Genomic DNA, 24,372 nt, shown 5'->3' with positions numbered 1-24,372 from the left:
GAAAACATGATCCTATGCATTTTCCTGTTGTGTGCTGACCTGTGTTTCTAGTCTTTGCAATGGTATTTTTAGGGCAGTTTGCAACAAGAAGTAGATAGAACCTGATTTCTGTTCAAAGGGGAAGCATTCTGGTTGGTAGCTGTGGATAGTTATGAGATTCTCGTATTTTACAGTTATTAACTGGATAATTGCTGGATATAGGTGGAGCTGGTAGGGGGAGCAGCGACAGCCCTGCAGATATTGAGAAGCAAGGGAATAAAGCAGGAATAATCTAAAACCATCCAAAACCATTTAAAATTTTATAGCAGTAGGACAGACTTTACTTCAAGGCTGAAGTCTGTTATTTGAATTGCAGCTCCTTTTGAAAAATAGATGTCCTTATGTGATTCTGATGAGAGGCTCTCTTTCTTTGCCTCTGTGTATCTCTTCTCTGTGTTGCTTCAGCATAGATCAGGCCAGACAATACAGAATCTTGGTTTTTACCATTTTTTGACTTATCTGTTCTATGACAGGAGCCATCAGTGCTGTGGCTCAAATACTGATGTGAAGAAAAAAAGTCCTGACTTTTCTTTACAGATGTGGTAGAAGTGTCCGAAGGAAAGTGGCTTCACTTCTCCGTTTAAACATGCTCTTTCATGTGGCATTTCTTAGCAACTGCATCCTTTGCTAGAGTTGTGAGGGTTGGGTGATAGAGCCAAATACCTTATGGCAGCAACCAAAGCAGTTTCTGTCAGGTGTCAATGTATGTAAGGGAAGAAGTCATATGCATTGTGTGGCAATATGACAGTTCCCTGAAGTCCTTTTATAACAGCTCATCTTCCTGTAATGAGAAGAGGTCATTGGCAAGTGTTATTTGTCAGATTGGAAAAGCTAAAAATGAAGCCTATTTCTTAACAGCGGTTGTCACCAGCTTCTGTGTAATAAATGAACTTGTTATACAACCTCCAAAGACACACATTTTTACTGCAGCAACAGCTTTTCATAATGTAGGAAAGTAGTCAAGTGCATAGATTGTCATGCAAAGCTGTCTATCTCATGAAAACCTTAGTAGGTTTCAAGCACTATTTCTAGACTTAGGCTTTTAAAAAAGGCAAGGTGCTATGAAACCTAAAATGTACTTTGAACATGGGAATAATCTTATATTCAGGATGTTGGTGTTTGGTCATACGACTCTAAAATCCAAAGGACTGCTTTGGGCTGGCCAAACTGGGACTATAAAGCATTCCTTTACCGGTTCTATTCCAAAATATATTGTGTAAGCAGTACAATGTGAAAGACAGTATTTACTGCAAAACTGAGAAGGAACTCTAAAGAAATCGGACTTTAAAATTCATTTTTTTTTAATTCTAGGTAGCTCAGTTGTCTTGGATTGAAAAGAAAGTAGCTGCTGCTCTCTTTGGGACTCCACCAACTTCAACAGTAGAAGAAGCATTGCAGAATTTCCTCAAGGTGAGTCCTAGCCAAGGGTTTTCCTGTATTGCTGCTTACCAGCTGTTATATGTGAATATTGTCAAGATGTCTGTTCAACAGACTATGTTCAGTAGCTATAAATTCGGGGCTTTTCTAAACACCACTGAGCTCTCTATTAAAATATGTTTTTCTTTTCAGTTTTAAAATTAGTTTGGACATGAGTGGTTAGCACCTTTCTTTTCTTTATTTAGTTTCAGGAAATTCTCCAATGAATTGCCCTGGTTAATAGGTATTGAATTGAGTGTGATATGGTTGTAGATTAGCTACATATGCTTTTGAGACAAATGAACCATAGTGATAGTTGCTGATTTGCCTGTTTCTGCAAGAGCGTTAACATAGGCAAGGAAAACTTTGACATTGTGATGCTTCTCTTTTTCTGATCTGAAACTTCTTTTCCGTTGCATTTCAGTAGAAGCCCTTCATAATTGTGGAGATGAAATTGCCTTTGTAGTGAAGTAGAGAAGAAAGCTCTGTCATATAAGTCCATGTTTCTGGGCATTCTACTTGAACACGGTTACGACAAAACACCACATGAATAAAATAAATCTATCTTTCAGTGCCTTCCACATGAACCATTTCTACTTCTGGAGCTCAACAGCATACAAGTATACAAGTTTTTCACTTGACTGGATTCAAAGCATAACCTACTATCACTACAATTACTTTCAGAAAGTTTTTCAAAGAAATAGGACAGGCAGATTTTCTTCACTATCAAGAGTGTTTGTTTTCTGTGTTCTTAGTCTATTTAAAGATTGAATGATCTCCTGAATTTTGGACAGTACAATACATTACCATCTTCCCAGTTTAAGAGATTTTATCTTGAAGGTCACATTCCAGAAGTGCTAGAAATAATTTCAAACATTCGCTTTAGCTTCAGGGCATTTTGTGGTAGGCTGCAGAGTGACTGTGGTTTTAAGTCATCTTCAGCAACAAAAATCAAATTACTGTCTAAAAGACAACTGTTTGGGTTTCTTTTTCAGTTGTTTGATTCTACACAGTTGTGGTGAAAGCAGCGTTGTTTTGGTCCAAGGATTACAGCTACTATAAATCTCACTGATGTAGTTTTTCCCTCCAAAAAGGGGAAAAAGTTTTTTGATTAAAAGCTGCTTCTTCATTAGTAGATAATTAGTAAGGGTTTTATTCATCTTGCAAGCTTTTTTGTCTTTGATGTGTTTTAAAAAAAAGACGTTCTTGAATTTTTTTAATGACCTGAACTTTTCAGAAGATGATACTTTGGAAAGAGAGGTGAACCCAGAGTTAGAAGATAAGAGTCTGTGGAAGAGAAATAGTTGTAAAATTGATAAACACAGTCCTTTACTCATTACATGAAGTGTGAATGGTTGGTTGCTTTCTTATTTCTTTGATGAGGAAATAAATATTCATGATCTAGAGACAGTAGTATCTTCAAACCTACCATGTAAGTGAATTAATCCAATAGATCTTGTACGGAATGACCCAAGATCTTTACAGAGCACTAAGGGAGAGAGGAGAGCAAGCAGTACAGAACATTTTAATGTGTTCACTATCAGCATCTCATGTGCCTGGTTTAGGGTTTGAGTTTTGTATTTTCTTGTTTTCTTGATTTTTTTTGAAGTGCTACTGAACAAATTGCATTACGTAGAGTAGGGATGATTCCATCTGATGTTTGAGGAAATGTACTGCATTACTAAAAATGTTATGCAGACCACATAAATCTCATCACACAAGTTTTATGTCTATTTTCTCTCCTGTTTTTTATTATTTAGGCAGAAGAAATGCATCCAGGATATTCCAAATGCAATTATGTGTATTTGGCAAAGGTAACCAAGTTCTTTTAAAAATAATGATTTGTAGACTCTGGTGTTCTTACAGTGGTCTGATTGGAAACAAAATGTTTTTTCTTCTCAGTGCTATAAAGATCTTGGCCAGAAAAACAATGCACTGAAGTACTGTGATTCTGCACTGTCAATTCTCTCAGTTACTAATGAGGTGGGTATTGAGAGTGATAACTTGTCCCTTGTGACTGCTCTCTTGTCTTTGGCATCCATTATTGCACTGCTGGTAACAACATAATGTTTCAGTTTTTCCTCTGAACACAGATCATTCCTTTTTCCTCCACTCTAGGTTGGCTCATTACAGTTGTCTGTATCAACAGCTTTAAAAAAAATCTTTGTTTAGGGAACTGTCAGAGACTTGTCTGTATCAGAAATTGAATTGTACTCTTTGTAATTTAACCCACTTCATTAGATCATCTTCAGTATAAGCAATTGAGTGTGTCACTCTAGCTGTGCTGAAATTTTCCCCAGACCTACATTTTCCTCGGTTGAAAGCACTCTGGACTTTTTGTCCTACAGTCTCTATCTCTGTTTCTGAAAGCCTCTGGTTTGTGATTCTTCTCAAGGACAGTATGTTAACCACAGCAGAGGTAGATGAGTTATTCAAGATTGCCTTTGTCTTCAACCACAGGGCAGTTAAGGAGGCACAGTTCTTCAAGTCACATCTGCTGGAATATAGTTCATTGTAAGAGATTACTAGATTCTTCTTGAAGCCCATTTTTGGTATGTGGACAAAAAATTTCTGCAAATATTTGAGAGACTGTAAGTTGTTTAATATCTCAAATATAAACCAAGTGATGGCAAGAAGGTTCACTGTGTGATCTCATGTAGAAGCAAGTCCCATGACTGACCTATGACTGGAAACATCTTACCATCCTAGAGCATGACAAGTTCAAACCTGAGCTTTGTCAGCCTAAGGGACCCCCTTTCAGCACAGCAGATGTGGTATGGAGAGAGAGAGGTGATTCCTGAGAGGAATTGGCCCCCTCCTACTTAATTCTTTGAAGTTAAGGAAAAAGACCATTAAATAACTCTGTAACTTGACTGACAATAAGTGCTGTGTGCGGAGCACTAACATGTTTATGTCAAGTGTTCCTGCTGGGAAGAAAGACCACTGCGTGCCTCACCAGCCGCTGCTCCTGGGTGGCCTAATTTTTGGCCCAAGTTATAGTATGTACCAGTCATTAATTAAGTAATCATTGCTTATGTTCAGTGTTTCTTTAAATATGTATTGATACAGATATGACATTAACAATGATTTAATTCTGCTTTATTCTTTACTTACTGTTAAAATATACCTTCAGCTTGCCTACTACAGAGCATAGGCAGAACAAGACTGCTACAAATTATCTGTTTAATATCCCATCACGTTTCTGAGGTATCAGCAGACCTGAGAAGGAGAGGGAACCCTGAGGTGAGAGCAGGAATTCAGAAGCAGTCTGAGGGATAGGTGTATGTATTCTGGAAAGCAAGGTGATGATGAGAATAAGAATTACTGGTCTGTGAACAGAAGAGTGAGCATCAAATGGGCCCCAAAAATCTTTTGTCCGTCTGAAGAGGAGAAGTTGATTTGACCACTCCAGTTTTGACTAATTCTATAGATATCACAGATTTGTCTCCTTTGTCTTGTTTACTTGTGGTGTGTTTTGAGTTAAGTTTAGAAAAAAAGAATCCAGAAAAATATGGTATCAGGGCAGTAGTATGTAATTCAATTAAAAAAAAAACCAACCAAGCACTCAGCACAGGGTAAAAAACCCAAGTGCACGCTGAAAGAAATTACTGTGAAATGGAGATCTGCAACATGAACTCTGCTGTTGCTGACTGTTACCTCAAATCCCATCTGAATTTGAATATTACATGTTGTTTTGGTTATTGTGTTACAGAAAGACTGTTGCTGATTTTTGGGAAAACGTGTTGGAAGTGAAGTGGTTTCCTTCACTTGGAGCTGTATGTAGGAATAACATCTAGTGAGATTAGTTTAAGAGAGGGAAGAGACTGTAATAAGACTGAAGAGGCATTGGGGAGACAGTAATAAGCAGATGCTAATAAAGTGCCTGAATTGACTGCAGCCCTGTAGAAGATGGGGTTCGTGGTCTGAAAAAAAAGCACAGGTCAGCAGCAGTCTGAGGATTTCTTTCTGTTTGCCACAGCACAGGATCTCAAGGTTGTCAGCAGTGTGGTATTTTGTCACAGTCATGTGAAACCCATCATTCCCAAGTGTAATCACAGTTTCTCACATGAGTTTTCTCTTTCTTCAAGCAGGGGAATTCCTTTATTGTTTTTAGATGTTGGCTTCTACTAAGAAACATGTATTTGTATAAAGGCATAAAATCAGGAGCAGACTGAGAGACAAAGTTGCTGGAAAGGTGCCACAAAGAGGAAATGTATAGTATTTCATGATACAAATCATCTTGCAGAAAAATAATCATAGACAGTGGTTTACTTTTTATTGCTTCTGAGCATCCACAGTTTCCAATGACTTCTGGGAACCAGAGGTGCTTGGCATCAGTGAAGTAGCCCATAGCTCATTTTAATCCTCAGGTCAAATTCTCAGCTGCTGTAACTCGGGACACTTTTTTGACCCTTTTTCTAGGATTCATTTCATGTAGCATTTTGATTTAAGTGATATTATTTTTGTCTTGAATGTTATATCAGATCAAAGTACCCCTTCTGTGCATCCACTTCTGTTCTACCACTTACAGAATATGTTTTAATTCAAGGGGTAAAGGGGCTTCCAAGCATAGCTAATTCTTGTTAAAGAAAAAAAAATCAGACAGCCTGTTTCAAACCTATTGTGAATCTTAAAAAGGATACACAGAAATTATAAAAAAAGAAAAAAGTTCTTATTGAGCGAGTCCTGTAAATTTAGTTACAGGAGGATTTTTAAATACATGACAGTTTTTTGAAATAGTTTGGCACATTTCTAACTTATCAGTCTATGCTTTTTATTTTTTAAAGGAAATATGTTAGATTTGGTTCAAATTACATCTGGAAAAACAAATCTGATATTACAGTGCAGCTTAAGAGACCTTTCTCTATCCTCTCTAAACAAAAACTTCCAATGAATCATGCAATCCTTCCTTGGCCGTAAATACTGTCATATGGTGGAGTGGTACTTCACTGCTGGAGGTGCATGGGACATTAAATTGTCCAGTTTTTCTCTGGTTGCTACCCAGGTGGATAACCTCAGGGTCCTGGGAAACATTTGCCCCTTCAGTAAAAGAGATCCTAATGTTCAGGGCTGCTGTGAGTTATTGTAAAGTGCTTAACAGCTGCTCTGTTCATCTAGTGAATGTTGCATTACCCTTACTGAGACTCATTACTTTGTAGTGTGCTCAAAGCCTTGCTGAGTGTGACTACATGAAGGGTTGTTGAAACCAGATGTGGTGGACTATTGTGGTAGAACAAAATTACTTTTTTAAATTTGAAGACAAAAATGTAATTTAATTTTGAAAGCACAAGTGTCTGTCTTGCGTATAGAAAGACAAAACGAATGTGTGTGTGTTTGGTTAAACACGTGGTCCTTTGCTTGTAAGGGAAATAAGACACTAATTTCTTGTTTATAATAAAGATTGTTGGAAATTTCAAGGCTGGAACTTGTAGAATTTCAAGTCTCAATGTAGGATTATAAAGTATAATAGTCAAGAAATTATTTTTTCTTGTATCTGGAGATGAGCATGAGCATGAGCATGAGAGTGAACTCTGTGCTTGTTGGACCGGTAGGCTCACCACAAAGAAAGTAATAGCCTAGCAGAGAAAGAGATTAAAATTTCAAGGTTCTAGTCTCTATTACATGTTTTATAATGAATCTGAAAAGCAGCAGTTATGTTACAAAAAGTGTAGTCTTGGAAGAGATGAAGACAGCAAAGCGGGAAAAATGCAAAGGAAATCTATTTGCACTGAGTTGCTGAAAGTTGTACTTAAAATGCAGATAAAAACTTCCCTAAAGCTGAGAATGTATTTTACAAAATTGTTGGTGATTTTGGGCACTTCTTCCCAGTAATTAGAAATTATGGCAGTTCAGAGTTGAAATTAACAAGTGAGAGAAATTTAGATATTACAGAAATTGATGATTATGGCATTCACTTCTTACAGGTGTAGAATGGGAGGAAGCAGAGACTTGTTAAAGACTCTGCTTCAGCCTCAGTGACATCTGTGGAGGAGTTGATAAATGTAGTAATAGGCAGCAACAATGGCTGAAGGTTTACACAAGAATGCAGCTGCTGAGAAGAAATCATGCTCATACAATTTCCTTACACGTTTTTTACATCACCATAATTGATCTCCCTGGCTATTAATTTCATTTTTAATATCGTCTGTAAGGAAAAAAGTGGGAGTTGCAGAGGGATGGGAGAGAGGTCAGCTATATACTTCAGCACCCATCAGCTGTTCTATTACAACAGACCATTTGTGTATCTGGATTTTTCAAGATTTTCCAAGAAATACCTACTCCAGCCAACATAGATTGGTCGTATGAGCAGACCTTGTTGTGATATTTCCAACAGATCTCATTTGAAGCTGCTATGGTAATCTGCCCTTCTAAGTAGGATTTTGAGGAGAAAAAAGTAATTTACTCTTGCTTTTAAAGTGAAGGTTACAAATTATGACCTGTTTTTGAAAAAAACTACCAATTGAAAGTGTGAATAATTTGCGCTAACCTTATAAAAGTGTTTTTGTTTTCTCATCGACCAGAATATTTTCTTTTCACAACATCTTCAGCTCAATAAAAAATGTCGTTCTTTTCAGAGAATATTTGTTGCTTTAGATTTTTTGCACATCTGTCCTCCAAAAGGCCAGCAAAATTTGATGGTGTTTCAATTGAAAAATAATGGAAGTGTTCAGATTTGTGTTCATTTTGAATTCTAGGCTATTGTTTTTCTGCTAGTACTGTTTGTGGAGTTGAACAAGAGCTTCCTAATAGCTACCACAAACTCAAAGCTAAAATGTTTTTTGAGTATGCTTTAAAAAACTACTCCTTAATTAGTGGGTTTGTATACAATGGATCTGACTGCTTCAAGCTCAGAGAATACACTTTTTAAAAAACATAAAGACATCAGATTTCAAACTAAAATTCAAGGAGAAAACGATACATTTGTTAAAGAGCTGCTAAAATAATTTGAGACTGCCCATATTTTACATTATTTTGCACTTCAAAGAATAGTCTATTTTTATCTTAGTGATCAGACCAATTTTCTATCTGCATGTTTTTGAAGTTCTTGAAAAAAGGTTTGTTTGTATTGTGTACTTATTTCTTCTTTCCCTCTGAAATTGATTCTGAAAAGTGATGAAGATATTTTTTGTAGTGTCACGGTTTCATACGTAAGGATGAAGTCTATCCTGATAAATACCAAGCTTATTATATTTATGATTAAACTGACTATCACACAGTATTCGTTTCAACATCCTATCAAAGGTAGCACAGTTTTAGCATAGTTCTTAGTCCAGCAAGACTGGTCAGCAGCCAGTTCCCCAAAGTGTGGAGTGTGTCTCCTCTGCTGGCATTCTGATGATGCAGGGGCAGAGTGGGAGCAGTATTCACAGAGGCGGTGGTACACTGCAGAATTACAAAAATGGATTTGCAAAAACCTATTTTGAATTTTCGTAGAGTAGTCAGACTTCTGGGATTTTGAAATATATTGTCTTGGAGGCAATATACAGGGTGAAGGAAAGCCTTGATGGGCACCTTTGTGAGGAGGCTGTAACTGGGTGCAGTCGTGTTGCAGCAATGTTTCAGCAATGACTGCGCAGAAAGAAAAGCTTTAGGTCCCATCATGGGAGAGGCAGCAGCCGGACAGAAAGAGGAGAATGTCTTGAGCACCAAAAGCTCCACATAGTGTACAATAGTAAAAGAAAACCAGATCATAGGTGAAATTTAGTCTTTCAAGTTAGAAAAGAACCAGTGGATTAAAATTTTACATGACTATTCACTATTCTAAATTGTATTCTGCTGTTTTGTAATTTTTCAACAGTAGTCTTTGAATGAGTTGAACTGTTTATTCATATTCTTCTGGGTGTGAAAGGGTATTTTTCCCTCTACTTGAAGTAATATCTGAAAATGTGTAATTATTGTCAGCTGCATATTTTAAAGCTGTGCTTGCCTTTATCCTAAAAGCCTTGAGAAGTTATAGTTAATCCCCAGAGGAAGGTAGTGATAGTCTGAAAGAACATAGAATGCCCTATCTTGTACAGACAGCAGTCATATAGAAGGTGGCATGTGGATGATTGCATTGCTGTACTGCAGTATCAAAGGAGAATACTGATGGTATTATACAATTGTTAGTGCACACTACAGTCACGCCATCTGTGAGTCTGTCAAAAATCGAGAAGGGATATGATAGCATTTAGCTTTGTATGATTTATACTGTCCACAAGAGCTATTGCTCTCTAACAATCCTTGTGCATGTTTGGGAGTCTCTTCTGTTACAGTCCAGGATTTCTCCTGGAGCTGTGAGGGAATGATACAGCTGTACCCAAAAGCAGGAGTGTCTCTCGGCACCTCATTGCTGTTACTGCATATCAGAGTACAGCTTTGGACCACCCTTGCAGCCCAGCTCATTTAATATACCATGCTGCTCTGCTGACTTCAGTGAAACCCTACAGGATGCATGTCAGCTTGAGATTTGGCAGTGGTTGCACACAATTATGTTTTCGTTGGCTGGTGTAACCATTTTGGTTGTGGTCATGGGGGTGTATCATTCTCTGTTGATAGTTGGGACTTTGTCAACAAGTGCACACATGTGCAGTGCCTGGGTTGAGTGTGTTAGTGCATAAGGAAATAATTAGCAGAGATGGAAGGTAAAATCATTATCTTTCTGTCTTGGCTTTAATTGCCATTTAATTTTTACATGCACATTTATATGTGTAACTATCTGTGTAAATGTATCAGTAAATTTTTTTAAGCAGAAATGAACTGTCAAAATGTGGACTACTTCCAGTTAAGCCAACATTCCCTTTTTCCCACCAGCTCTCTCTTCCTTCTTGCTCTTGTTTTCAATTCCCTCTCTCCCCTTGTTCAGTCCCTGGCCTCCCAGGTCTTTTTTTCCTGTGCATATCCCCTGCGAATGTTGAAACACAAAAGTAAAGCAACAAAATAGGAATAAGGCAAAATGCAGTCCCTGGCCCTGTAATTTGAATACCTTTTGTGTAGCAGTTTGCAGAACATTTTGAACTCATATTCAACTCTGAAAATGATATAAGGAGTGTTTAATAAATGTAAGCCTTGACAGTAGAAAGACAGGATTGAAACTGGCTATGTATTCAGTCAGTGCTGAACTAAGCCTCAGGGTGAACAAATGGGACTGACGCAAGTATATTGCGTTCCTCCTATGACTTGCACCTCTCCTTCTGCTTGCCACACTCTAAAGGGAGAGCCTGCTGTCTGAAAAAAAAAAAAGCAGCCGACCTTATTGTTCATTTTCAGAAAGCCACAGACCCAGAAATCAACAAGGAGGAGAGTTGGCCCAAGACAGGATTTATGGCTTTGTCTTTCCATTAGCAGTCAAGCTTTGGGCATTAATGAGTTTTCACCCTTAAAACTGGAAACTGGTACACTGAACAGAGTTGTGGCTTCTCTCTCCTTTTAGCGTGACACACCTCTTGGTCTGGAAGGACTCTATCCAAAGGTGACATAATAGTTCCCTTCACTGATCACTCTCAGCTTTGTTTTTAATGCCATTACTGATTTTTTTCAATGCTTTTGCCATATCTGTTCTTATTGACTGGAAGCTGCTGGCTCAATTAATGCAGCCCGTTAAGTAGTTTGCAACAATAATTCCTGCTTTTACTGCTGTAGTCCTGTTTAGAGCTGGCAAACCAAAGGTAGAATGCTTTGCACGTTTGCAGTTTCTTCTCCAGACAGTTCTTAGAACAATCATGGGTTTGTTCCGTTCTTTTTCCTAAGCCCAGAGGAAGATTCAGGGAAGATTGCCCAATATTTTCTGGACCTTTGCAACTTGTAAAGATCATTGCCCAATATAATCCTTTACTTCTTAAGAGAGAGACAATTATCCAAAACAATTTTGAGATATATTTTTAAAATGCTGTATCCTGCAAAATGAGTAGAGAATCCCATCAACCCATGAAATGCTGAACACTCTTCAGATACGAGAAAACCTGCATCTTTATAATTTTCATCTTAGAAAAGTGTCATAAGAGTACAACCACATACAATGAAACTTCTGCATTTCTTATTAGCATGGGACAATATCTGGCTTTTTACTTTTTTTATTTAACGGAGTTTAGAATAATTTTCACAAGTTGACCACAGTCAGTACAGAAAAGAGTGTATTTTCCCTGAATTAAGGGAAAATTTTGAGTTTTTCAATTTTTGTTGAAATCAACAGCGTGTTTCTCCAGACAGCCTGTCGTGACGTGGAGTTTAAGGGGTGCTCAGTCCTGTATGACATTTCCTTCTGTTAGAGTATTTTGGCAAGAGCTTACTGGCTTTGCAGTGTGTGCCTTTTAAGGCCTCTGATAAATGATTAGGCAGATAGTTTAGCGTATTGTTGCCAGTGGGAGTAAGGCAGTAACTCCAAGAGAAGTGTCCAGCTAATGTATTAATGCCTTAATCCAGACCAATAATATAATGTAGTTTGACATGTCTGGCATATGGTTTCTATCATCTCAATATTCTTCTCTGTTCCTCCATGACATTATAGACAGCTAACCAAAATAAAGAGAAGCAGGAATTTTTTCACCCATAAAATATATTCTAAAATGTTCTGTATTTTGTTCCAGCTCTTTGGTTGATTGGGTAATGAAGTGATCCTGAAATTTAGTGATTACTTCACTGACTGTCTACAGTATTTTCTTTCAGAATATCCTGTGGTATTGTTATTACTGGTCCCTGTCATTAGAAATACTTAGCAAAATCTGTGATGTGCAGGTACTTTTCACTTGCACTGTTCAGTATCCATGGGTGCATGTGTTGGGTGTTTGGACCTTTACAAGCCTGCAGGTATGAGGTGCTGACATTTTAGAAATGTGGTTTTAAACCAAGGTGCATTTTGCAAGCTAGAAGTTCTGCAGCAGCAGCTAAAGGAAGCAGATTATATCCAGGAGACTTTTAAAAATAAGTAGAATAATGGAGTTTTTGTTCCGTGATTACATGCTTATATTCATGTGCCCCTTTCCAAGCAGGTTATACATGGAATAGCCAAAACATATGTCACTGCTTACCTGTGAGACAGTTTTAGGCCTGGGATAGGTTTAAATCCTCATGCAAACTGTGCACTTAACACATTGGCCTAAGAGGAGCCTTTTCCTGCTGCCCTAGGAGTACAGTGTAGTGTTGGCTCTGAGCACAGCAGGTCACTTTTCTCTTGCTCCCACACTGGCCGCACTCTGCTGTGAGCCCAGTAGCATAGGCAGAGCTCAGTCTGGAAGATACTGAGGGTGCAGTCAGCCCATGGTGGCTATTACAGGTAGGTCTGGCTGTATGCACTGAAACCACAATCTAACCTATGTCATGAATTACATTTCCCAATGTTTTCTTCTTAGTTGCCTAATAAATCATTAGCAAACATCACAGAATGTGATAGAAATGTGCATAGAAAAACTGCACGTGGTCGGGATGCAAGATTACATCAGGTATAAGGCAAGGCAATACTTTATGCAAAGCACACCAATAAAAGTTATATCCCAGGCTGAAGGGCTTACTGGTCTGCTGAGAAGACTATTTGTGGGCTAACATTTTAAGTGCTTTAACAGAGCTGTAAAGGGAGGGCTGCCATCTGGCTCTTGTTTTCAGTTCAAACTTTATTTTTGTGTTCACTGATAAATTAACTTACTAGGCAGTCTTTACATTTTGTGGCTGTTGCAGTTGTGTGTTATGTCTGTTGTTAGTAAAGAAATGTGGATAGGCACATATTAGGCAAATGAAGGGATTTATCCTCTCTAAGTTGATGCATGGTTGTCTGTTTCTTTCAGGATAAAGAGGCCCAGAAAGACTTAGAGGCTTTACTTCTCACACTGAAGCTCTGATACTACATACTTTTAACTCTTCATGCTGTAATAAAATTGCAAAACTAAAATGAGAATCTACAGTGACTGGAAACTGCGGGTGAATTTCAGCTGAGTCAATGGCAAAACAGTCATTGATTTTGGTTGTCTTGGATCATGGCCTTTAAGTGTCCGGCAATTATGATACTAAAATAATACATTAATTTTTGATTCTTTATAATCTTGTACTGAAGTTTAATTTTAGATTTCTGACACTGTGAGTCTGATTCTCTGAACATCAAGTCCACTGCTGGCAATGGACATACTGGGGGTAAGAATGCAAAAGGAATAAATCTCACTTTGAAAGTTCAATCAACTAGTATGTGATGCCAGCATAGAACTGTGTGTAGCATAAACAAACAAAAAATGTTTCTATAGTAAATTATATTTATATCAACTAATTTACACAGATGTGTACAGAAGAAAATCATGAATATTTACGTTTACACATTTCTCTGCTCTTAAAAAATTACAATCTTGTTCAAGTTAAAGAAAGCCGCTGCCGCAACAAAGCTCTTTTTATTTTAAACCTACTGCTGGTTTTACAAAGAAATATGAAAATTTTATAAATTAAATGTCAAAGTTATAATTTATTTGTAACATCAAGTACAATATTAAAGATCAGACCAATTAAATGAAATTGTTTAGATTAATCTATTACAGCTGTGATGTTTAATGGATTTTGTATCACAACCTCCATCAAGTTTGTGAAGTCTGGCTCTCTCTTTGAAGAGTTGCCTAACGTGGTGTCATCAGTGTCTTTGAAGAACCTTGTCCAGCGTGTGTCCATCACTACCCTTTTAGATCATCTATGTAACATAAACTGTACATAAAAATAGACTACTAAAGCCCTACTTCTGTCTGTGTAGGACAGCAGCATTTTCAATAAAATGTAGCAGATAGGGAAAGAATTTCCATTCACCACTGGCATGATCCAGAATACACCAAACTTTTTAGAAGAATAAAGGCTAGTTGTCATTGGCTTTTAATTCAGGATCTTAATCTAGATGCAGGGAGTATATCTGGAAGAAGTAGGCATTTCTGTTAAAGGACATAAAATTGAGTAAGGACAACTATATGTTCCCTTGATCTATTTAATGTGTAAGATGATGTGGATCACTTCATGGCAAAGACGGAGATCTTCACAAACTGAAATATGCATTTTACTTTTTTCTAATGTTCATCCTGTGGAAAAATAGTTTATATATGTCTTTCTCAATTCAAGAGTCCTTTTTTTAAAATACATAATTTCAGAGAAAAGGAGAAATACTGTGAAAGATAAATGCTATCAAACAGTTCATTCTATGACAGAGTGTTGTGATTCACACAGAATAATTGACTAGTGAACAGGGAAGCTGGAAAGGTGATACGTCGTGACTTTGGTAAGGGGCTGTTGCTAAAGTCTGCTTTGGACATTTTCACAGCCAGTGCAGGAAGCACAGTTTAAAAGAATCTACAAGAGTGATTTGTGCTTAGGGTTGTTGTTAACAATTCACTGTCACCCAGCAAGGTGTAATAAGGAGGCCTTTACTGAAATCAATTTTATGCTAATTGATATCCTTTATAAAATAAATTGGATTATGCAATAGATACTTCATTTACAAGTAATTATTGATGATGAAAGCTTAAAAGTGTATTGGAGGAATAGATTAAAACAAGAAGTTACTGACATTAATTGCTGAAATTAGGATTCGCTTCATTAAGGGCAAATATAAAGTCTTGAATTGAAGTAATTAACAGAAAGAGATTGGAGGAGACCAGGCTAGTTGTAATTCTGTGGAAAAGGATATGCAGATTCCAGTGAGTGGCAAGTTAATCATGGGTCAATAATGTCACGTTTTTGTGAAAAAGCAAATTTCATACTAGACTGAATAAATAAGCATTCCCCATTAAATTCACATGAAATAACCTTTTACTCTGATTAGGCCTATTAAGTTCTAATGAGGTCTGTGCTGGTATACTGTATCTAGTTTCAGGCACCACACTTGAAGGAGGTTGGGGGCTAATTGGAAGGAGTCCAGCAGAGAGAGAGACAAGAAAGATGAGAGTGCTAGACAACATTATTTTGTGTGAAAGAATTTGGTGTGTTTAGTCTGCAGGAGCAAGGACTAAAGGAGTATTCACATTTTAAAAAGCTTTTGCGGTGAAGACAGTAAAAAAACAACCCCAACCTTGTTCTCCAAATTCCCTATTCATAGGACAAGAGGTAATTGCCTACCTTCAGATTAGGCATTAAGAGAAAGTAATCCTGATGGTAACTTTGCAAAGCCCTGCAATACATTTCCTGAGAACATTATAAAATCACTTACTTAAGTTTTAATATAAAAGTTAAATAAGATTTCATGCATTGGCAGTGTTTAAGGCACAGTTCATCCTCTGGTAGAGGTTGGACTAGACGACTTCTTAAGATCCCTCCTGGCATTGCTGTCCCTGGGAAGTGCACAATTCCAGCTCCCTATGAGCCGTAGGCACTCCTGCAGGGGTTGAGAAGTTGGTGGGCTGTGTCTGCACACACTGGCCCAGCGTTTAGGCCCAGACTACCAAATGAGTTTGTACTCTGAAATATTTATCAGCATGTTTCAAGACTTGAATTTAAAGATGTGCATCATGATTGCCCTTGACTACTTATTATAACCATGGTTTTAATTCACATGGTTACATTTTTAATGAAATTTCTGATTTTATAAATGTAATTACTGATCTTTCTTTTCAGCCTTCTGAATTAAGCCCATTATTCTGTTTTAATTTTTGCTCATTACTAGTGTATATGTAGAATTACAAATTAACAGCTGGGAGAGAAAAGGTTGGGTTCAATTGTTCATTCTAAATTGTCTTTTGTAGTTTGCAGAAATATTACACAGGTAAGAACTGGCCAAGATATTTTCTGGTTTTAGAAGTTTTTCCTAGTTAGTATACATGAGCATTCTCAAATTTTTTGTTTCTTCTTTGCTAATCTGAGAACTTTTAAAATTGAAGCACATTCATTAAATTGTTACTTAATTGCTCCTTGGAATAAAGCTTTTGCATTTAGTTGTAGGCCCAGGCTATCTGTTCTCTGTGTCATACCAGCTGGAGAAAAAGCAAGCATAGCTCCAGAGGGCCATATGTTTTCTTTTTTGTTTAAAATATCCACAAGCAGACAGTGACTTCCGTAGTTTTGTCTCTGTGGAGGAGCTAGATTCTGTGAGTCTGTATTAACCCCCTGCAGGCTTTGAAGCCATATGGAGTAGATGGGGCTGCAGACTTCCTGAAGCCATGGTACCTCCTTCAGTTCTTCTGCTGTGGCATCTCTTGTTTGCTCTCTCCTCCAGTACCTACACTGTAAATCCTCTGTGGTAACTTGTCTCTTTACTTACTTGAAAAAAAAGTGAGCCCAGGGGACCTTGACCTGGTACCACAATTTATGTGCTTCATTACAGTTAAATCTACTAGTTCTGCCATCTGTGATGATTGAGGTAACTTTTATTTCTTGTGGTGAAGCTAAGGCTTCTGTCGCCAAATCCTAATCCCAATTTGCAATTGTCCCTCTGTAACACACAAAGCACGTGATACATTTTTTTGTAGCAGTTGGCCACAGACACGTTGTGGAAATGGTTAGGAGACATACCCTCTCCTACTACTTTGTTTAGAGTTCTGTCTTTCCTTCTGCAGAGCCAGGGTGAGATATTCATTTCTGTGTAATAATATCAATACACTGACTTTGCAATCAATTAGTAAGCTGTCCACCAGCGGTGAGTAGCTGATGATCTAGAAAAGAAAGTGACAAGTCCTATGTCCAGTTCAATTAAAAAAACCCTGTCACCTAAATCCATGCCTGTAGCTCTGTTATTATAGTAGTAAAAGGCTGAACTAAAAAACAAAGACCCCCAAAAGCAAAAACCAACACTGAAACCAAAATAACAGCAAAAGAAATCCAGTGAAGAAATGGCTGCCAGAGAGCCAGCCATGCTGAACCCAAACACAGCAGCTTATTTGGATCTACTTATCTTCAGCCTTATCACCTTCTACTTGAAGTATCTACAACTGTAGGGAGGTATTATGAATTCCAGCAAGATTGGTGGGTTTTCTGGAATTTTCCTGGACATTCTGGAAGGTAGTCCTGTCGTGTTTTTTTCAGTGGGCACAGTAGTGCATTACAACTACTCCAAATCAGAAAATCTTGTGGTAATGTGACAAAATTGTATTGCAGCATTCATCCAGTGCAAACTCAAGGAGTAACTCCGAAGGGCCAGCATTATTATTTGCTCTTTTTTCTTCTGCACATAAGGTTATATTATTTTCCAGCACTTTTCTTTCTTACAGGCTTCCAAGTTCCTTGGAGAAGAAACAAATCAAACTGTCTTGACAATACAAAAAGAAGTAAGCTTTTCTGGCCCTGTCTATGTTTGTGTAACCCATGCATGTGTGATGCTGGGAAATGAAGCACTGGAACTAAGAATGTGAAACATTAATAATTTTTTTTTTAGGAAATATTTTACTCATTTAAATAAACAGCCAGTTACTCTAGAAGTATCTGTGGGATGCAGTGTGAACTTGAATATGAACAATCCAAGCTCTGTGCTTGGTAGTGCTGCTGACCCATGATGTGACTGTGGGGTTAAGCTACTTAGCTACATACCCAAGTTACACACACGCAAACACCGTCTGTCCACTCTTCATATGTTTTGTTTATTAAGATTAATTATGAGCTGGTTTGAGTTGCCTACGTGTATAAGCTAAAAATAGAGCCACACGATATTTACTGGGAATATTGTAACCTAAACATGTGTTAAGGATATGGGTGTGAATATGGATGTGCTTTTTCCAAACTAAGTTCAGGTTTCTGATTTATGGATAAAGGTAATCAACATGGCTGTTGAAATTTCAGTCTCCAGAGAGAAATGTTCTTGTTTGTTGTCCAGAAAAGTGTGGCAAATCAGCAAAGTAGATTCAGTGATTTACTTGTGTTTTCCTAATCTTGGAAGAGGATAATTTATGAAGAAATGAAAATTCATTTGTAAAGCTCCTGACTGTGGCTCTGGGTTAAGGATTACTGTTTTGCAGAATGTTAGGCCAGCTTACATAATGCCCTGAAAAATCATATATGAAGTCTTAAAACAGTAATAAAATATGTTTTTCGAATTAGAACAGCAGAATATATCTAAAGCAACACTTTTAAGTGGAGTGAGGGGTTCATACAAAAGCACTGCTAGAATGTCTGTTGATTTTTATACCACCAGTGTATGGGTATTGGCAGTTTCAAGCACAACCATGTTGCTGGTGCCTTCACCCTTAATTCCTGAGCAAGAATTACCAGTGCACACTGGCACAGAAGACCATAATTGAGTGTGTGATCCCATAGTCATTTGACATCTTTGTTTTAGAAGTGTTTGTCTCACTAAAGAGTAGTTTCATGTGATTTGTTCTGTGGCATTTTGGTGTCATTGAGAGCTTGGCAAAACAGTCTCTGGACATCAGTGAGTCCCAGGCTTTGTGCCAGGATAAGATTTTGAAAAGTACCTGCATGGCCTTGTGTGACATTTGCTTCTGTACTTCCTAGTACTCCGTCCAGCTTGTTCCAGCAGTGCGCTGCTTTCATGCCCTTTTACAGCCATTCCTACATGTCCCAACAGGCTGATTCAGGAAATGAGAAGGCAGGTATTTTCAGCTGTCATGGGAGAAATTCAGAACAATAGATCAAGGGGGAAAAAAGCACAAACTGCTGGACCTGGATCTGTATGGTCATTTGAGCAATACTTTTAGTTAGTTATCCACCATATATGATTTCTCTAAAGGTAATTAGTTTATTTTCTCTAGAGGGGGAGTTTTGTGATTACTCTAGCCTATTGCATGCCACAGAATTTTTCCTCCCTCCCACAACTTATTTCCACATCTGAAATAATGGGGCTGACAAGGCTTCTTTCACCCACGAGGATGGTTTGAAATAAAATATGTAAGAAAAACACGTGGAGAACACACACAGTAGTAAGTGCTAAAATAGGCTTCACCTTTTAGGCCTCCTTTTCGATTCGGCCCCAAAATGCTGTCAGGGAAGATGAAGCCTTGGGAAGCATTTATGCTGGTTCCTGGCTGGTTTGGAGCGTGCGGAGAGCCCGTGCAGCACACAGTACCTCTGGCACAAAGTGTGTGAGCAAGTGCCCCAGCTGGCGAGCAGCAGCCAGCCGGGCAGGAGAGGCGACAGCCCCGGCTGAGCAACGGGGACAGCGGCCCCTGATGGGGCTCAGGAGGGCCCTGGCAGTGGGGAATTGGCACATTTGGTGCGTGTGATCAGCGGCTGAGCGTCCTTCGGGGATGTGCTCTGGCGGCTCGGGAGCTGTGTCGCTGCAGGGGCCTGCAGGATGGCGGCTGAGCCTGTGGCAGCTGCTGGCCTGGAGGCGAAGGAGGGGTGAGTACGGGCTCTGTGGGGTATCCGGCTTCACCCTGCTGTGTCTGTGTCAGGAGTGTGTGTGGGATACGGGTGGTGGGTGCTGTAATGGTGGGGGTTTCACAAGCCTTCGAGCCTGCTCGTGGCACCAGCCGGCATTAAGTTAAAAGAGGAAATCTGGAAGCTGTCCCTTGGAGAGCTACCCACAGGTCGACAGGATTTGGTAACACCTGTGGGGAGGCATGTTAAATCTTGAGCCTGTAACTACCTACGTGCAAGACTTTCTTCTGTGCAGGGCTTTGACGCCCCTCAGGCCTGCCGTGACACCTGAGGGGATGCTCCAGGGCTCTGTCACTACCGTGTGCCTAGTGTGGCAAGTGACAGTGAAACGAAAATGGTAATTTTCTACTTTCCTTGCTTCAAAAGACGTGTTTGTTCATGTTCACCAATTTATATGGAAAAGTACAAGGCAGAAAAGACATTTCAAATGCATTGCCTATGAGCTGCCGTTTTCCTGTGGTAAGAGCTTGTTCCTGTTAAATGTGTGCTCAAATAAAGCTAGGACACCAATGTGAAAACATTGCTGGGGTTCGTGGGATAGGGTATATTTTAGCTGCCGGTATTTCATTCCATTTCTTCCATAGCTGGTTACAGCGCTCAGTTACGATCCCCGCCGCCGGCCCCGCAGGCAGCCCGTGGCGGGTGAGAGGCACTCGGCAGCTGCTGCTGGCCAGCAGGGCTCCGTCTGCAGCGCTCTGCGAGGGGAGGTTGCGCTGATTCCTCCAGCTGAGAGCTGCTTCATTAGCTGGCAGCCTTAAATGAAAGCAAAGGGGTGCTGTGTTTTTCTGAATGGTTTGGGGGGTTATTCAAGCTAGAGAAAAAACTTAGGTGAAGGAGCTTTTTTTTATGTCAAACTGTGAGCAGCAGAACAGAAGCAAATGTTTAGTATATCCACAGTTGTGCCGACTGAGGGCAAACAGCCCGCCTAGGTTCACCTGCATGGCAACATCCTGATTTCTGTGTTGCACTAGATTTACTCTGGTAGGATTGCTATGGATGCTGTCTGGTTTTGAATGCAGAATTGTAATTACACGAGAAGAAATTTTATGGACACTACAGTTTCTGTGTTTGTGTGTATATACATACAAAAATATTTGTGTGAATGGATATATCCATAAATTTAATAGAGGAGTTAAAATAGATATAACTTGCTGTGTTTTGTAGTTTTAATAAGCAACTTGATTACTTTGTGAACTTTTTGAAATTTCCATGTGAAGTGAAAACTCGAGAAAGACTCTGCCTGCATATCCTTTTATGTCATAACTTCTAAATGCACAATTAAAACTCCTTCATGAAAGGTAATTGCCACAGCACATAGCTGGACCTCCCTCTGAGAGGAAAGACAGGAAAAATACCTGTTGAACACAGGGTACCTTGTGTGCTGGAGAGGAAATGCTAGATGATAACCCTGCAGGCTCATCTTTATATAGAGCTGTCAGTTCCTAGTGGAAGTCTCTTACATGTTCAATTTGGGGCAGGCAGATGGTAAAAAAAAAAGGTAAAAGATGCTGTAAATTAATGTGTTAGCTTCCTTTGCCTTGCCTTCTCCAACTGTGAGCCTGTGAACTCCATGAAGGGATTACCGAGTCAGTGCGAATCAACACATAGTCCACCAACCCTTTCTCTATTGTCCGGATGATGGTTCCCAAAGCACCATATATGCTTCCAGGGAGTCTGTGTCTGAAGGGGAGGATGAGGAGCAGGGGAGAGCTCTATGTGTTGAGGAGGGGTTTTGTCTTTTGAGGGTGATTTTTTTGTCAGTAAGGATTATGGTTTGCAGAGAAACTCTCAAGGAGGATTGCTTAATACCCATCTGTGGTATGTTTGACTTTTTTTTGGTTTCCTGAACTCCATACTTGTTCACCAAAAAGTGAAGTAAATCCGGAGGGAGTGGGGAGGGGGAGAAATTTCAGGCAAGACTGAAGCTGTCTTAGCTCTTAAGTATGTGGAGACTGAAGTGCATCCCCAAACGGCTCCTGCTGAGATGCTAATAACTGGTCTGCTCACCCTATTACATTGAATCTCTTCCAGTTTTGTTGCCAAAACAAGTGGTATTTTGAGTTATATTCCAAGTAGGGAGAAGTCAAAATGTAACCTTAAACCAGTGAGCTTTAGAGGCAGCTCTGCAGGGGCTGTGAAGTGCTTTTTCTGCCAAGCGTATGGGTGGAACATTCAGCAGGAACCACAGGCCTGTCAGGTTTGACCTGAGACAGTTGGTGCCCTGTGGCCAGAAGGGAAAGTGTCCATAAAAATTAAGTCCTGAGCAGAGCTGTGTACATCTCCAGGACTTCAGTTTCCATGAGTTCTGGCAAATTCTGTTTTACAACGTTGATTTTCTGTGACTCCTCCTCTTTGGAGCTGGCTTTGATTTTTCTTCTGATTTTTCTGACACATGGCAGTCAGAAACAGAGAAATTTGGAACATTAGTTCAGCATTTTATTTCTGCACTGGTATCTTCATTACTATGTACAGCCTCCAAAATATTTAATGCTTAGTGCATGCAGTATGTACAATTGAGGGGAGGGAATGCTGTGTTTACTGAGTTACTTGATCATATTTCTAATTACTTACCTGTTTTATCAGATAGGATCAGCTTTTGCAACTAAGTGGAGCATCTGTTTTTTCAGAATCTTATAAAAGCTACAAAAATATTTTTTGCACCAGAGATGTGGGAAATTGTACAGTTGCTCAATATAATTAAAATAAAATACAGGTGGTGTGGAAACTTGGGTACAAAGCAGCCCAGTTGCTCAAGTCCACATTTTCTTTTTTTTCAATGACATAATAGGTTTTCCAGTTATTGACAAATTTCAGAAGGATATATCTTGTATTCAGACAGGTTGAGTAATTTTTGGTATTGAAGGCATCAGGGCAGCCTTACAGAGACTCATGGTCTTTCAGCACAGATGGAATTTGCTGTTAGATTTTTCACATCACAAAAGCTGCAGTTTTTAAACTGGTTGTAAATTTAAGGGATGGGGGGAACCAACAGATTTTGTGGTGTACGAAAGAAAACAGTTTCCAGCACAATCTTATCATAATGATAATTCAGTAAAAACTTAAGAAAAATCATATTAATACCAGAATGAACATGTTAACCTTGAATTATATTTTTCTTATTAATTAGCACCTTTTTTCTCCTCATGAGAGTGGCTTTAATGTTTCCTTGAAATTGATTTGCAAGGAGGCAGGTCCGTCAATTAAATTTTTAAAGAAATACATAAATGCACCTTGACTATGCTTCCATTAAACAGAGATCACATGGCACTGATCTGTAGTTGTATCCTAATAAGCAGATCAGCCTGCAAGGACACGTGGGGGAAACAGTGATGCTGGGCAACCACTGAGTCACCAGCCGTGTGATTCCCTCTCTGCCAAACCGCGCTGCTTTGCAGAAGCCACATCCATTGTTTCAGTTGTTCTCCTTAGTCACATTCAAGACAGTACTGCAAACATTAAAAAAGAAAGGAAGAAAGGAGAAACCCTGACGGGTACCAGGATTTTTGCTTTGAGTCTCGTGGGTTCCCAGCTGTTATTTGGAGACTCAGCCTCTCTCAGTTGCTGAGATGCCTGGGGCACAGCGCTTGTTCCAGGAACACAGCATTTTGTTGATTCCACAATTAAATGCTATGGATTTTAATTTGCTCCTTACTCATTTTTCATTTCCTTAATTTTTGGCATTCAGATGCAATTTTGTTGAAAAGATTGCCCGGGGACATGAACACTTTCCTGGAGCTGAAAGTGTGATTAGCAAAGCACTTTCCTAGGATCTTCTCCTTAATACCCATCCCTTTCCCTAGGGAAGGGCTGGGCTTGCTATGAGGGCTATGGCTGGAAATGCACACATAAGTTTTGTGGTTACAGGAAGCCCTAGAGAGAGGTTTGGTGAGGGGTTTGGCTGCATCGATGTGATGGTGTTACAATTAGCTCTTCTGTTTCTAGATCATGGAGTGAAATTCATGAGCCTGCTTGGGATCCCAGGCCATGCAAGGACCAGGGAGAATTAAGGCATCTCACACTGTAGCTTCATGGTGTTGTTTCGCTCAGGGTCTGCAGCCTTCCCTGTTCAAATGCCTGACATAGCATGTGTGTCTGCATCCTGTGAGGTGTTCTCAGTCCATGCTCTAAACCTGGCAATGAACCCCCTTATTGGAGAAACTGATGTATCTGCCATTCAGGAATGAAGAGACTTGTCTGCCCCTAAATCCCATCATTGCCCTTGTCTTAGATGTATGGGTGCCCTGAGTTTGTTTTACGTTTATGCTACCCTGGGTTTATTTCATGTTTGCATTTTGTCAGACATTACCAGTGGTGTCTAATTTAAGGGATTAAATTTAACTAACTGTTGGTGACTGTGGGTTGGTCCCAAACAAGGTGGTCTACTAAAATCACCTTGTGTTTGGGAATTGGCCGCAGCATTATTTACTAATTCCTGAAATGCAAGGGAGAAACAATGCTAATGTGCATCTGTGTGGAAGATGTTTGGCAATATAATGTTTTGCTGTGATAACTTCTTATTCAATGATTAATCATTGCAAGGGCTATGTCCCAATCCTTTTGTCTTCCTCCTGCAAAAATATGAAACTCAACTGCAGTACTTTTATCTCCTTACATGAAAGCTTTCACAGAAAGATTATGGGCAGGCTGTTGTCCTCCTTTTACATG

The 24,372-nt window shown here is 39.1% G+C and overlaps 1 protein-coding gene across 6 annotated transcripts in view; it reads left to right on the top strand.

Annotated features, from left to right (window-relative positions):
- RMDN2 (regulator of microtubule dynamics 2) overlaps positions 1 to 24,372 on the top strand; it is a 92,098-nt gene that overhangs the window by 37,890 nt on the left and 29,836 nt on the right. For 4 of the 6 annotated variants that reach the window (XM_019281199.3, XM_010391705.4, XM_039568222.1 and 1 more), the window contains exons 8-10: positions 1,351 to 1,449; positions 3,216 to 3,269; positions 3,358 to 3,438. In XM_019281199.3, coding sequence (XP_019136744.1) covers positions 1,351 to 1,449; positions 3,216 to 3,269; positions 3,358 to 3,438 — 234 coding nt within the window. Of the gene's footprint in view, positions 1 to 1,350; positions 1,450 to 3,215; positions 3,270 to 3,357; positions 3,439 to 3,915; positions 12,841 to 13,211; positions 16,320 to 24,372 lie in introns of those variants that run through there. The other 2 variants (XM_019281200.3, XM_019281202.3) reach the window with 2 other exon arrangements.

Source organism: Corvus cornix, chromosome 3 (assembly GCF_000738735.6).
Source record: "Corvus cornix cornix isolate S_Up_H32 chromosome 3, ASM73873v5, whole genome shotgun sequence".
Classification (NCBI taxonomy): Eukaryota; Metazoa; Chordata; class Aves; order Passeriformes; family Corvidae; genus Corvus; species Corvus cornix.
The sequence above is the reverse complement of the archived record's forward strand: the minus strand, read 5'-3'. Positions and strand labels throughout refer to the sequence as shown.